The sequence below is a fragment of the Chiloscyllium plagiosum genome, unplaced genomic scaffold (assembly GCF_037043375.1).
Source record: "Chiloscyllium plagiosum isolate Xiang-an unplaced genomic scaffold, Cpla_swu_hap1 HiC_scaffold_35, whole genome shotgun sequence".
In the NCBI taxonomy this organism is placed as follows: Eukaryota; Metazoa; Chordata; class Chondrichthyes; order Orectolobiformes; family Hemiscylliidae; genus Chiloscyllium; species Chiloscyllium plagiosum.
In genome coordinates this window covers 10,202,672-10,217,325 of record NW_028270173.1, presented here as the reverse complement: position 1 = coordinate 10,217,325, position 14,654 = coordinate 10,202,672, and the positions used below count along the sequence as shown (strand labels likewise).

The window sequence follows — 14,654 nt, the reverse complement described above, 5'->3', positions numbered from 1 at the left end:
GGTTTCATCTTCAATGTTCTACCTAGATGCCAGAATTTCCTAATTCACTCTAAGTACTGTTTATACATCACTCACATGCTCATCGACCTACCTTGGCCCTCAGAACTGAAAGCTCATCTTAGTTATGCACTTTGTTCAATTTTTTTACTGCCTTCTTACTGCAGATAGAGTAATAGAGTCATAGTGATGTACAGCATGGAAACAGACCCTTCGGTCCAACTCGTCCATGCCAACCAGATATCCCAATCCAAACTAGTCCCACCTGCCAGCACCCGGCCCATATCCCTCCAAACCCTTCTTATTCATATACCCATCCAAATGCCTCTTAAATGTTGCAATTGTACCAGCCTCCACCACTTCCTCTGGCAGCTCATTCCATACACGTACCACCCTCTGAAAAAGTGGCCCCTTAGGTCTCTTTTATTTTCCCCTCTCACCCTAAACCTATGCCTTCTGGTTCTGGACTCCCCGACCCCAGGCAGATCAGAAATTACTCGAGATCTGTAGCCCTCCACCTCCTCTTCCTTGTGCATGCACATTTTTAAATTGTTCTACTGGTGGTGGCTGTGCCATTAGCTGCCTGAGCCCCAAGACCTGGCATTCTTCCTCTGCACCTCCCCAGTTCTCTGCCTCCCTTTCCTCTTTTAAAACACTTCAAATGTAAAAGTGCTTCCCCAAACTCATCTAATTTTATTTGGTGATGCCTCTGTGAAGCGCGTCAAGCCGTTTTACATTACATGAATCATTCTGTTTAAGTTCAAGGAGATGGATAAGAGCAAAAAGGGAAGATAAAAATCATCACAGTTCACATGTTGCAAGCTGAACCCAAACGTCATGCTGTTGCAAAACACAGCATGGGTGAATGAACTGTGATTTCTCCTGTGGAATAAACCAGAAACAAGGCTATATTTAGAATCAACTAGATGTCTCACCAATTCAGAAAGTAACATTTAATGAGGAACAAGCCAACGTTAGAAGCCTCCTTTCATATTTTGCAGTGTCTCATTCCTTATGAAAATTGCAGTTTTAAGGAAAAATTGGGGAAGCTCAAATTATTTTCCCTACAAAGAGGAGGTTTAGTTAATTGAGGTATAATGTGGGTTTTGGATAAGGTGGCTGGGGAAGTCCTGTTTCTCTTATCGGAAAGGCCAATCTCTGGGGTTATAGATTTAAAGTGACCAACAGAAGAGTCAGAGGGAACGGCTGCATCCTCAGGGGGGTGGTTGTCGAGAATTCTCTGCCCAGTTTGGAGCCTGAAGCAAGAACCATCAACTCACTTAAAGGAAATCTGGTTCTGTAACTGGAAATGCAAGGCATGGACTAGATGCTGGAAAGTTGAATGAGAACGGGCAGCTAGTTTATTCAGCTGGCTTTCCTGTGCTGTAATGTTTCTGTGGCTGCGCACGTCACACTGTCGTTGGAATAACAGTCCATCAACCACTTCTTCCCAATCAAGGGCAATAACCATCACATCCTTCGTGGCTCTGGCTTATTTAGTTATCCTCTCACTCTGCGTACTATGAAATTGAAAAGGCTGTAGTTCATTCAGTCCTTTGAGCCTGCTTGACCATTCAAGGCATGGCTAATCTTCTACCTCAATGACACTTTCCCATCAGGTTCCTGTAATACCAGACTTCCCTTTGTGTCCAAAAATCCATCCTTGTCTTGAATATACTTATGATGTACCATCTCTTGGATCTCTGGGGTACATCATTCTGAAATATGCGCATCCTTTTCAGCTAAGCATTTTTACAGATACAAATCAGTAACAGGAGTAGGCCATTCAGCCCCTCAAGTCTGCACTGCCATTCAATAGGATCAGGACTGATTTGATAGTAACCTTAAGTTCACATTTCCACCGACTCCTGTTAACCTTTCAATTGCTTGTTCACCTTCCATCAATCTTGTCACAAGTCTGGAGTGGTACCTCAAGGCTTTTCTGCTCAATACTTCACCCCACAGAAAAACTCACAGTGGAATTCGGGAATTTGCTTATTGGGAGAGTTATATCCTAACAGAGATTGATAAATCAGCTGTCAGTTTCACATTTAAAATTTTCAAAAATGTTCAAATGCAACACAAACCATTTGTCGAGTTAACTGGGAGTCCCATTTAAATAGACACTCCCTTGATCCTAAAGGTATCTGCGTTGTTTGGAAAGGCCAACTTCAGAGATCTCAGAAGAAATTCTGGCAAACACTTCAGATTACTGCAGGGCTGCAGATCAGATGATGTTGAATCCATTCCCAACAGCCCTCTTAAATGTACATAATAGCTAGCACAGTAATACTTTCTGGAAGAGTAGGGAAGTTATCACCCAGCTCACATCCTGGCTCACAGTTATTCCTCAATTAATGAAGTAAAACAAAATTATCCCATTAATCTTGTGGTAACTTGCTGTGCACAAATTGGCTGTCATGACTCTATATTCAACATTACTGCACTTCAATAGCTTACAGATGTCGTCCAGTTGTGAAAAAAAAACAAATACAAGGCTTCCATTCTTTGGGAGATAATTACTTCAATAAACAAAAATGTCTTGGACTTTGCTTGTTTTAGCTGATATCTTATCGTGTGTATGCATATTGTAAAACATTTTGCATATTTATGCACTTGCTATTGTAATCATTGATCATGCTTTTTGTTAACATTTAACATTGAAACTGCCTATGTAAACACTTAGATAGAAAATCCTGCATATAAACCCTGAGGAATGACATATGTGTGGTCTGCAGCAAGCGGACACTGTGGAATCATTTTAATTTTTGTTAATTTTCTCCATTGTTACCTGTAAAAGAGACATATGTTCGAAAATGCTTATGTTCATCATGGACAATGCCAACAAACCTTGAAATTAATAAAACAGAAGAATTCAGATTATCCATCATTCTTGTCATTGTTAATCAGTGACTGACCATACTTTACTGGGATTTATTGGCACTGAACATCATGGAACCTATAGCAAAGTAATACATCCTGTCCTCCCTCCCAGATAAAACAATATGCAGTAAGCAAAAGATAAAGCAAACATAAATGAGAAAATAATTTGGGATGCTAAGAGGAATATTGTCGAATTAATGTGAAGCCTGTGTTACCTGAACTCCAAATCTGGCAAGATTTTCCTCACATGACTCCAGATCGAACCCCTGAGACCACCAGAAGCCACTGGAAGTGAGAACCAGTAGGATGCGGCCATTATACAACTCTATAATGGAAATTATGGATATTTTAGTCTTTGAGTTATTAGGCAAGCAATGTGTGTGCTGGAGACGGAGGGAATTTTGTAAGCAGTGATGGTTTGCTGGTGAAAAGTTTTCAAACAAACTTCTTGCATCAACAGCATGTTATAGCAAGTACCATTTGTTTTCTCAGTGTTGCTTTTTTATGGTTTCCATAACACACCTCCTGAGAGAAGAGCTGGGATTGCTGCTGCTTCTAATGCTTTTACTGTAAACTGTCGGTGGGAAGTGTATAACAAAAGCACAAGCAGAACTTATATTCCAATTAGTGGTCACTTTATTGGGGAGCACCGAATGTCCAGTTTTCATTAAGGGATTGATTCAAGGTTAAGCACTTAAAACACTCTCAGAATCTCAAGAATCACTGTTAATTTGCCCATCTTGGGATCATTGCAGCGATATTCTCCCGACTAATTTCAATTTGGTTTTAAATGAAAAAATACACTCTATTCAGTTTCCCGACAGGCAGAACACCGTCGTTGTATTCTGGTATTTCAAAACTGCTTGAGTTTCTTCTCTCCAACTGCCCCCCTTTCCCTCTTGTCCAATGTCATTGGTTTCTTGATGGTTATCAAATCTCATGCATCCTGACCAAGCAGCCATCCCTTGAAAATAATACATACAGGGAAAAAAAGTCTTTGTTCCAAGACCATCTGTTCTGTACTCACACTTTTCCAACAGGTTTTTTTTTTAGATTCCCTACAGTGTGGAAACAGGCCCTTCAGTCCAATAAGTCCACACAGACCCTCTGAAGAGTAACCCACCCAGTCCCATTTCCCTCTGACTAATGCACCTAACACTACGGGCAATTTAGCATGGCCAATTCACCTAACGTGCACATCTTTGGACTGTGGGAGGAAACCCACGCAGACATGGGGAGAACATGCAAACTCCACACAGACAGTCGCCCAAGGCTGGAACTGAACCTGGGACCCTGGTGCTGTGAGGCAGCAGTGCTAACCATTGAGCCACCGTGCTGCCATGGTTGGTTGTATTCATAGGATATAAATGTCACCGACTTAACCAGCGTTTTTGCCCATCCATAATTCCCCAGACAGGAACAAAGAATGAACCACATTGCTGTGGGTATGGGGTCATATATAGGCCAGACCCAGTAAAGATGGCAGCTTCCATCCCTCGAGGTCATTAGTAAACTACACTGTAGATAGTATTTATCTGACAATTGACAGTTGGTGTATGGTTGTCATTAGACTCTTATTTCCAGAATTTTATTGAAATCAAGTTCCACCATTTACCATGGCAGGAATTGAATCCAGATTGCCAGAACATTTCTTGGTTTCCTGGATTAGTGGTCTAGAGATAATATCACGAGGCCATCACCCCTCTATTCCTGAATGCCGCAATGTGTTCAGGAGTGCATAAGCTCAAATACACTTCTCTTGCCACCCACTGAGATCAGCTGAAAAACCTGGAGCTCTTGCTTCAGGTTATATTGCTATGTGCAGAATTAACTTTCCAAGCTCTCGGTTGTTTTTACTCAGTTCCCCAAGTGAAACAGCCTCAGGAGTGCCATCAGCTTGCTCTCAAAACTCCAAAATACATTTCAGGACTCACCTGTTCTCTCAGAAGGGCTGCTGTACAGTTCTGATTCATTTGTGCTATTATTTCGACTAAGGATGCCCGGTCCATTCGGATCTGAGACACAAAAATAATTTCTTCAGCGACTGTAACTTTCTAGGTGGGAGTTATGAAATAGCCACGTTGAGATTACACAGCAGAAATACTTTTTCTGAGGATTGTGAAATATTGAAAGTCTTCCTCTAAAGGTAGTGGAAGCAGTCTTTGGGTGCTTTTGTTGCAAAGACAGATAGATTCTTGGTAAACAAGGGGGGGTGAAAGGTGATCAGAGGAAGGAAGAGAAATGTGGAGCTGAGATTACAATCAAATCAGCCATGATCTTACTAAGTGGCAGAACAGGCTTTGGGACCACATTACTTACCCTTGTTTGTAACTCATAAAAGTGGTGAAAGCAAAGTCTTTAAATATTCTTGAGGCGGAGATGAATAGATTCTTGCTAAGCAAGGAGGTGAAAAGTCATCAGGTCTAGGGGAAACATTTGGAATATCAATTCAGCCCTGACAGATTCTTAGAATCCCTATAACGTGGAAGCAGGCCATTCGGCCCATCGAGTCCACACGAATTGTCCGAACATTTAGCATCCCACCCAGACACATTTCCTACCTGGGCCTGTGGAATTCATTGCCGCGGAGTGCAGTGGAGGCTGGGACGCTAAATGTCTTCAAGGCAGAGATTGATAAATTCTTGATGTCACAAGGAATTAAGGGCTACGGGGAGAATGCGGGTAAGTGGAGTTGAAATGCCCATCAGCCATGATTGAATGGCGGAGTGGACTCGATGGGCCGAATGGCCTTACTTCCGTTCCTAGGTCTTATGGTCTACCCCATCCCTGTAACCCTGCACTTCCCATGGTCAACTCATCTAACCTGCACATCTTTGGATTGTGGGAGGAAACTGGAGTACTCGGAGGAAACTCAAGCAGACACGGGGAAAATGTGTAAACTCCGCACAGGTAATTGTCTGAGGGTGGAGTCAAACCTGGGTCCCTCACACTATGACTTTTGTGTGTGTGGGGGTTTGGGAACATCCTGGACTAAACGTATCCAAAGTTTGACATTTAAATGGTCAGCTGTTCCTCTTTAAATCCTAGTTTGGGTTCCAGACAGTGGGAACACCAAAGTGTGCAGAGATCACCAGCTCAGAGCAGGTCTACATTAAGGAACCAATTTCTGAAAGTAACGATTTCCTTTGAAGGACTGGGTTTACCCTGGTGGATTCGATCGCAGGGCACTCCGGGGTGAGGTAGTAGGAAGCTGGAAGGCTTAGTAGGGGTCAGATTCCATTAGGGGAGATGGGTCAGATGCACTCTGGGATTGTTAAAAGTATACATGCCTTTGCCTTAAAAGTACATTGACCCATTGGAACTGTCGAAGCTTTCAATGAATTGTTGAAGCCGTGAAACTGTTAAAGCTGCCAAAGAACTTAGAAAACAAATGTTTGTTTTGATTAGAGATTAGTTGAGGGAATTTCAACGTATTTAATTTTTTTTATCAGCTGCAAAAGTAGGCCATGTGGCCCATCAAATCTGTTCTGCCATTCCATGAGACTGTTACTGAGCTGATAATTTTCAACTTCACTCTCCTGCTTTCTCCAAATATACTAAGATTCCCTTACTGATTAAAAATGTGTCTTTCCGCCTTGAATATGTTGAATGACAAACTCAATGGCTTTTTGCGGGAAAGAACTTCACAGATCCACTACCCTCTGAGAAGACGTTCCTCCTCATGTCTACTTTGAATATGCGACCACTTATCTTGAGATTATGCCCCTGGGTCCTAGACTTTCCCACAAGTGGAAAAACATCTTCACATCTACCCTGCCAAGCTCTTCAAGAATCTTGTAAGTTCCAATAAGGTTGGCTCAACCTTCTAAATTCCAATCAATACTAGTTGAGCCGACTCAATGTTTTCACATTGGACATGTCAGCATGCCTTCTGAAACTTGCCCAATGTGGGCAGTCGGTGAGTGAGTGGGCATGGAGCAGAGAGTGTAAAAGGTAGGGGATGGAAACTCAGGTTAGAACTAAGTTAGCACAGGGAAGATGGAGAATAATGTGCACAGGAACATATCAAAAAGCAAGAGGGAATGGGGAGCGGGGCATAGGGATTAGAAGGGGCCATGAAGGTTGGTAGAGGGGCACAAGGCAGAATGGAGGGTTTGAAGTGGCATGGATGGAGATATGATAAGTGCATGTGGGCCAAAAGATGTGTGAGGGTTGAGGTCTGGAGAGATGCTTTACTTTCATTATTTTCATTAAACTGAGTGCATGGGGCAGACCTTGCACCCAGCCTGCAATCGCAGCCAGTAGTATCTGCTCTCATTGCGTGATCACCCTGTCACTTCATAACAAAAATCCGACTTTCCAGTTTAGGTTCACACAGGTCACGTTTCTGGAGTTGGGAAACAGTCCATCTCTATGCTCTCGACCTGTGAACGAAAATCGAGACCGTCTCCTGAGAGTTGAGTACAAGGCCAAGCTGACATTTCCAGCTCAGCACTGAGAGAATGTTACACTGCTGGAGTGATCTCTTTACAGTGGATATTAAACATAAAAGTGTTGAAGACAGTACAGCTGCAGACAGGATTGTATGAAAAGGATTCATGGCACTACTTTGAAGAGAGTGCTCTCCCTGGTGCCTGAGCCAATATTTGCTCCTTCATCAACACTGCTGAAACAGACAACCTGTTCATTATTACATTGGTGGTTGTGGGAGCCTCCTGACTGGTAGTCATGTTTCTTCTATGACAAAGGTGACTACATTTCAGATATAATGTGGTCATTAATCATTTTAGGGTATCCTGTGTTATAGAAATACAAAACTTAGTTTCTTTTCCACTCAGACAAATAATAATTTCATTGTTTAATAGTGTATCTGTCATACCATTTATCCAGTGAACTACATCTGCTTCCTCAATTGCTTCAAATGACATCAAGGAGGCTTGTTCTGCTGATATCTTGTAGCCACTGTCATCATGCGCCATTATGGCAGGGGTCTATGAGCTGGTGTAGCAGGGCAAGATTGTTCTCGGTTTCTGTATCATGCATGACACTAATGCTGGGATCACTTTGTGCCACACGTACGACTCTGTACAAACAGGTATGACCAGAAACAATTAAGGTGCCGAGTCAGCAGTGGTGCAACTTAGGCACGATTACCTGCAATCTAAAATAAAAAAATCCATATGAGATCACAATATTCCAAAGTGAAGGGGGTTACAATGAGAACTTTTAACAAGTAAAATGTCCCTAGGTGCTTCACAGAAGCATTATGAATTTAGATGCCATAGCGGAGATGTTAGGGCAGATGACCAAAAATGTGATCAAAGAGATACATTTATGTAGGTATTATAGAAACCACAATTTGAAAACAGGCTATTCAGCCCATCTGGTCTGTGTCAGTATTTAAACTCTACGTAGGCATCCTTTCCATCATACTCAAATGCACTCTATCCGTGGTATGCGGCTATGAGATATAGTGACAGAATACGGGGAGGAGAATCTCACCATTTCTTAACACGTGGCAAGTTTATTTTCACTTTAAAGCCACAACCTTGCCAATTGTTTCAGCTCACGCTTCCCATCATTTTTCATGCTCCAAGGCCCACCTGTCAGATCACCTTACCACTCATTTCTGACTCCGGACAAAACAACAATGAACCAGAGATTGAAAATTCTCTCCTATTGCTGATGTTCATGTCTCCCTCAGCTTCATGGATCTGAATAAAAAGCTCAAATGCTCGGTTGATGAACACAAATCTGCCCGTCACTCCATAAAATTGTACTGTGGAGCTTTAAAATCTTTCAGAATTGTGTTTGATTTCTATCATTGCTGCAAAATAGTTCTGACGCTACTGATGCACTGCTGAATATGTTGTTAAGATTTATTTTATTTTAGTACTCTTGTCTTGTGCCGAGGATCCCTGTTGGGAGTACTGCATCAGAGACTGCGATTTACTGACCATTAATTTTAATGGCTGGAAAGATCACAGACTCGCAATGTACAATTTTTGATCCATATTATCTCCCCAGTGCATGGATGGAAAAATTGGACCTTCCTCTCGCTCTAGTCAATGTCATCTGGATCCCCTTCTGTTATTATATGGTGACACACCACCACCAATTCTTGATGTACACAACAAATTCTGCAGTTGTTTAAAACACTCAAGTATTTCTCATTTATGTTTCATTAGAGCAACTATCATCCAGACAGTGAACTGTCAATTCAAAAACTATGAAAGAATGAAACTGTTTGAAAATGCATAGCATGTACAGCCTGTAAGCAAGCCAATTAGCTCAACAGGTCCAAAGTATTTCTACTTTGTACGAGATTTTTCATCACACATCATCAGCAAAGCCACTTATAATCAGTTCCCTCTCATGTTAATATGGCTTCTTTCCAACAGCAAGTGCCTCAACCGCTCTATATTCTTACTGTACATTTTGGGTTATACTAATGGATACATTGGTGACACTGCAATATTAAATTTCATTTTGGTCTTTCCCCCATTCTTCATGAGTATCAATAAACTATCTGATTCATTGGGCCTAATCATGTCTTCCCTTCAGTTTAAAAGGATTTGATTTCAGTTCATTTGTTCTAGGGACTTTGGCAGCATCAAAAAAAGCTGTCTTCATTACTTTTATCTGGTTACCCTGAAAAGGTACCCTGGTATTACCCTGGTAATAACCTTTTCCAATTGAGTGGTTCGTCAAACCTCTTTACAGGTAGCAGAGTAATTAGAGGACTCAGAATTCAAATCCCACCACAGGAAGTGACCAAAAGTAATTTGGTAAATCTGGCAATCTGCTGGCAAGTAACAGGTAACTATTAAAATTAAAATTACAATGCTGTAAGAAAGAGAGAGCAAATTTTCTTAATATGCGTGCTGATGGGAGGAAAGGAATGAGAATTCAGGTCAACAAGACTCAATCATTTGTTTATGAAATTAATTTTGATTTTGAAAATTTGCCAGAGATCCAACAACAGTTCTGAAAGAAATGCACACATGCAAAATAAAGCTTCTTGGATGAAGTCTAATCTTTCTCACACAGAAACACACTCATGCCACCCTGTACTGCCTAATTGTAAACATTGCAACTCAAATATCATGGACTCAATAAATAACTTGATTTAAAAACTGACATCCCTCTTGCAGCAAGTGCTGTAACTACTCCCAGTTAATTTAATATCTGCCAAACCTTCACCTCATCTTTCGCCACTTTTGGTGCAAAACTTTTCTTGATAACTCCCCAATAAAGTATCTACAGTGCTATATAAATGCACGCTGTTGCAAGCAGGCACCAAGAGTTGTCAAGATTATGAAAATGCCATGGGATATGCTTAAATCAACATACCAATGAATGACTGAGTCTTATTGACCTGAATTCTCATTGCATTCCTCCCATCAGCTCACATTTTGTTTTATAATAAGTAAATGTGCTTTAGTTTCTTACAAAAACGTAGTTTAATTTTTAAAAAAGATTGCAGTTCTGGATAAAGTGCGAAATATATCAAACATCATGACCACACACAATACACTTCCCCCTTAATAGATTCATAGAACAGAATCCCTACAGTGTGGAAACAGGCCCTTCGGCCCAATGAGTCCACACCGGTAATGGTAAGGTCCTAGGGAGTGTTGCTGAACAAAGAGACCTTGGAGTGCAGGTTCATAGCTCCTTGAAAGTGGAGTCGTAGGTAAATAGGATAGTGAAGAAGGTGTTTGGTATGCTTTCAGAGTACTGAGTACAGAAGTTGGGAGGTCAGGTTGCGACTGTACAGGACATTGGTTAGGCCACTTTTGGAATATTGCGTGCAATTCTGATCTCCTTCCTATTGGAAAGATGTTGTGAAACTTGAAAGGGTTCAGTAATGATTTACAAGGATGTTTCCAGGGTTGGAGGATTTGAGTATATGGAGAAGCTGAACAAGCTGGGGCTGTTTTCCCTGGAGCGTCAGAGGCTGAGGGGTGACCTTATAGAGGTTTACAAAATTGAGGGGCGTGGATAGGGTAAATAGGCAAAGTCTTTTCACTGGGGTCGGGGAGTCCAGAACTAGAGGGCATAGGTTTAAGGTGAGAGGGGAAAGATATAAAAGAGACTTATGGGGCAACTTTTTCACACAGAGGGCGGTACGGGTATGGAATGAGCTACCACAGGAAGCTCGGTAGCACAGTGGTTAGCACTGCTGCCTCACAGCGCCTGAGACCCGGGTTCAATTCCCGCCTCAGTCGACTGACTGTATGGAGTTTGCACATTCTCCCCGTGTTTGCGTGGGTTTCCTCCGGGTGCTCCGGTTTCCTCCCACAGTCCAAAGATGTGCAGGTCAGGTGAATTGGCCATGGTAAATTGCCCGGAGTGTTAGGTAAGGGGTAAATGTAGGGGTATGGGTGGGTTGCGCTTCGGCGGGTCGGTGTGGACATGTTGGGCCGAAGGGCCTGTTTCCACACTGTAATGTAATCTAATCTAATCTAAAGTGATAGAGGCTGGTACAATTGCAACATTTAGGAGGCATATGAATAGGAAGGATTTGGAGGGATATGGGCCAGGTGCTAGCAGGTGGGACTAGATTGGGTTGGGATATCTGGCCGGCATGGACGGGTTGGACCGAAGAGTCTGTTTTCATGCTGTACATCTCTATGACTCTCTGACCATCCAAAGAGTAACCCACCCAAATCCATTCCCCTTACCCTACATTTTCCCCTGACAAGTGCACTTAACCTACACACCCCTGAACACAGTGAGCAATTCAGTATGGCCAATTCTTAACCTGCACATCTTTGGACTGTGGGAGGAAACCGAAACACCCAGGGGAAACCCACGCAGACACAAGGAGAATGTGCAAATTCTGCACAGACAGTTGCCTGGGGCTGGAATCAAACCCGGGTCCCTGCCGCTGTGAGGCAGCAGTGCTAACCACTGACTCACCTTGCCACCCATAAGGAACAAAAGCCCTGGGTAATTTGATGTACAGAGAGATCTGGATATTCAGGTGCATTGTATCCTGAAGGTGGCAATGCAGTTTGATAATGTGGTCAAGAAGGCATACGGCATGTTTTCCTTCATCGGACAGAGTATCGAGTCCAAGAGTGGGCAGGTCATGTTACAGTTGTATAGGGCTTTGGTTTAGCCATATCTGGAATACTGCGTATAGTTCTGGTCGCCACATTACTGGAAGGATGTGGATGCTTTGGAGAGGGTGCAGAGGAGGTTCACCAGAATGTTGCCAGGTATGGAGGGCGCTAGCTATGAAGAGAGATTGAATAGATTAGGATTATTTTCATTAGAAAGACAGAGGTTGAGGGAGGACCTGATTGAGGTCCACAAAATCATGAGAGACACAGACAGGGTGGATAGCAAGAAGCTTTTTCCCAGAATGGGGGACTCAATTACTAGGGGTCACGAGTTCAAGGTGAGAGGGGAAAAGTTTAAGGGAAATATGCAAGGAATGTTCTTTACGCCAAGAGTGTATGTACCTGGAACGCATTGCCAGCGGAGGTGATAGGGGAGGGCACAATAGCATCATTTAAGGTGTGTCGAGACAAGTACATAAATGGGCAGGGAGCAGAGGGATACAGATCGTTGGAAAATAGCCAACAGGTTTAGATAGAGGATCTGGATCAGCGTAGGCTTGGAGGGCTGAAGATCCTGTACCTGTGCTTAATTTTCTTTGTTCTTTGTACAACATCCCTACAAGCAGAAAATACATGAAAGATACAAAAGGAAACATTTGGTTACTTTTGACAAACTTGAGGGGTCACAACTGTGAACAAATTCTGTTTTGGTTATGGCAGTAGCTAAAAACAAGTATTACGTAATTACTTTTAATGTGCAGCTTAGCTTCTGCAACCTGTAGTTATAAAATCTAGTCGATTTACAATGATTGCCATTGACAAGAAGTTACTTGCTCCAAGGCATGTTGGTGCAACAGTAATGTTGAAATATCAAGTTGTTATCTTAAATCTCCTTTTTTTGTCAAGAAGGATCAGCAGTGACATTCCAAATGGACAGAAATTTACTGAAAGGAATTTCAAAATGATTAAATATTCTTTAATCCCCTGCCAAAGGAAGTGTCAAGACAAATAATAAAAAGAGCAGCTTAACTCGTGCTTGATTTTATGAAAAATTTCCAGTGCTCCGTCAGCAGTTGTGAAAGAAACACATGCAAAAGAAAGGTTCTTCGATGAAGACGAATCCCTCTCCAACATAAACATCCTGCTTCCCCTGCACTGCCCAGTGGTAAACATCACATCCCAAATATCATCGTCACAATGAGCAACTAACTTTAAATTTATAAAACCCGACATTCATCTTTCGGTAATTGCTTAACTTCTCCCAGTTAAGGTCATACTAAATCTGCTGCAGATCACTTTTCGTAAGTAAAAGCAGAAACCCAGCCTGCAAATGCATGAACAGCGAAATAAAAACTGATGACACATTACTTTTGGCTTTGATTTACCTACCGCTGTCTTGTTTATTCTTTTGATTTGTTTCGGATGACCACAAACACATGATTAGCAAACAGTGGTCTCAAGTTACTACATAGTTCCAGTTACTTTTTCCTCTTGTAGTTGCTTTCCTTGCAGTGATTTACAATGAAGTCACCCTCTTAAGTCACAAATAACACAAGGCTGATGGGCGGTAGAGATCACATGACTTACAGGAAACCCTTCTGTTTGATTCTTTCAGCCTGACAGCACTTTCGTTTGTTACTGAACTCTCTTGCAATTCTCATGACAGCTGTACCAGCCTCTCCATCACTATTGTTACCAACCCTCCAGAATTACCTCGGAGTCTCCAGGAATTCAAAGATGCTGCTGGAAGCAAAGCGGGACGGAATTTAAAAAATCAATATTGCACTGAAGGAATGGTGGATCTCTTTCATCTTCTTTCAACACTTTTGTTTATTAGTTTTAAAAAAAAGTGTTAACAATGGGACAAAAAGGAGTGTTTGATTGGATAAATTTGTGGGGATGAAGTGATTCCCATATTTAGTGAAAGTGAGGGCTGCTCATACTGGAGATCAGAGTCAAAAAGTGTGGTGCTGAAAAAGCCTAGCCAGTCAGGCAACATTCGAGGAGCAGAAAAGTCGATTTTTCAAGCATAAGCTCTTCACCAGGAATGTGATTCCCATATTTGCCTTGACTAGACATCCTCATCACCTTGCTTCCTGTCATGACTTCATTCCATTCTCACATTTTCTCCACTTCTGTCACATCTGTTCTGATGCCTGAGTTGGGGGATGGGGGATGGGGGATGGGGGTGGGGGGAGGAGCTCAGGTATGTCTACCTTATTTTCCTGTTTGTAATTTTTATTAATGACTTGGATGAGGGAGTCGAAGGGTGGGTCAGTAAATTTGCAGATGATACGAAGATTGGAGTTGTGGATAGTGAGGAGGGCTGTTGTCGGCTGCAAAGGGACTTAGATATGATGCAGAGCTGGGCTGAGGAGTGGCAGATGGAGTTCAACCCTGCCAAGTGTAAGGTTGTCCATTTGGAAAGACAAATAAGAATGCAGAATACAGGGTTAACGGTAGGGTTCTTAGTGAGGTGGAGGAACAGAGGGATCTTGGGGTCTATGTTCATAGATCTTTGAAAGTTGCCACTCAGGTGGATAGAGCTTGTAAGAAGGCCTATGGTGTACTGGCGTTCATTAGCAGAGGGATTGAATTCAAGAGTCGTGAAGTGATGTTGCAACTGTACAGGACTTTGGTTAGACCACATTTGGAGTACTGTGTGCAGTTCTGGTCGCCTCACTTTAGGAAAGATGTGGAAGCTTTGGAGAGGGTGCAGAGAAGATTTACCAGGATGTTGCC

At 42.3% G+C, this 14,654-nt stretch overlaps 1 protein-coding gene across 6 annotated transcripts in view; it reads right to left on the bottom strand.

Annotated features, from left to right (window-relative positions):
* The window catches only part of tmem268 (transmembrane protein 268), a 43,430-nt gene that overhangs the window by 19,733 nt on the left and 9,043 nt on the right, over positions 1-14,654 (bottom strand). Inside the window, exons 1-4 of one of the 6 annotated variants that reach the window (XM_087979214.1) lie at positions 13,302-13,458; positions 7,721-8,002; positions 4,815-4,895; positions 3,096-3,205 (exon numbers count right to left, since the gene is read on the bottom strand). In XM_087979214.1, coding sequence (XP_087835340.1) covers positions 3,096-3,205; positions 4,815-4,895; positions 7,721-7,820 — 291 coding nt within the window. In that variant the 5' untranslated portion in view covers positions 7,821-8,002; positions 13,302-13,458. Of the gene's footprint in view, positions 1-3,095; positions 3,206-4,814; positions 4,896-7,720; positions 8,003-13,297; positions 13,459-14,654 lie in introns of those variants that run through there. The other 5 variants (XM_043678253.2, XM_043678255.2, XM_087979213.1 and 2 more) reach the window with 5 other exon arrangements.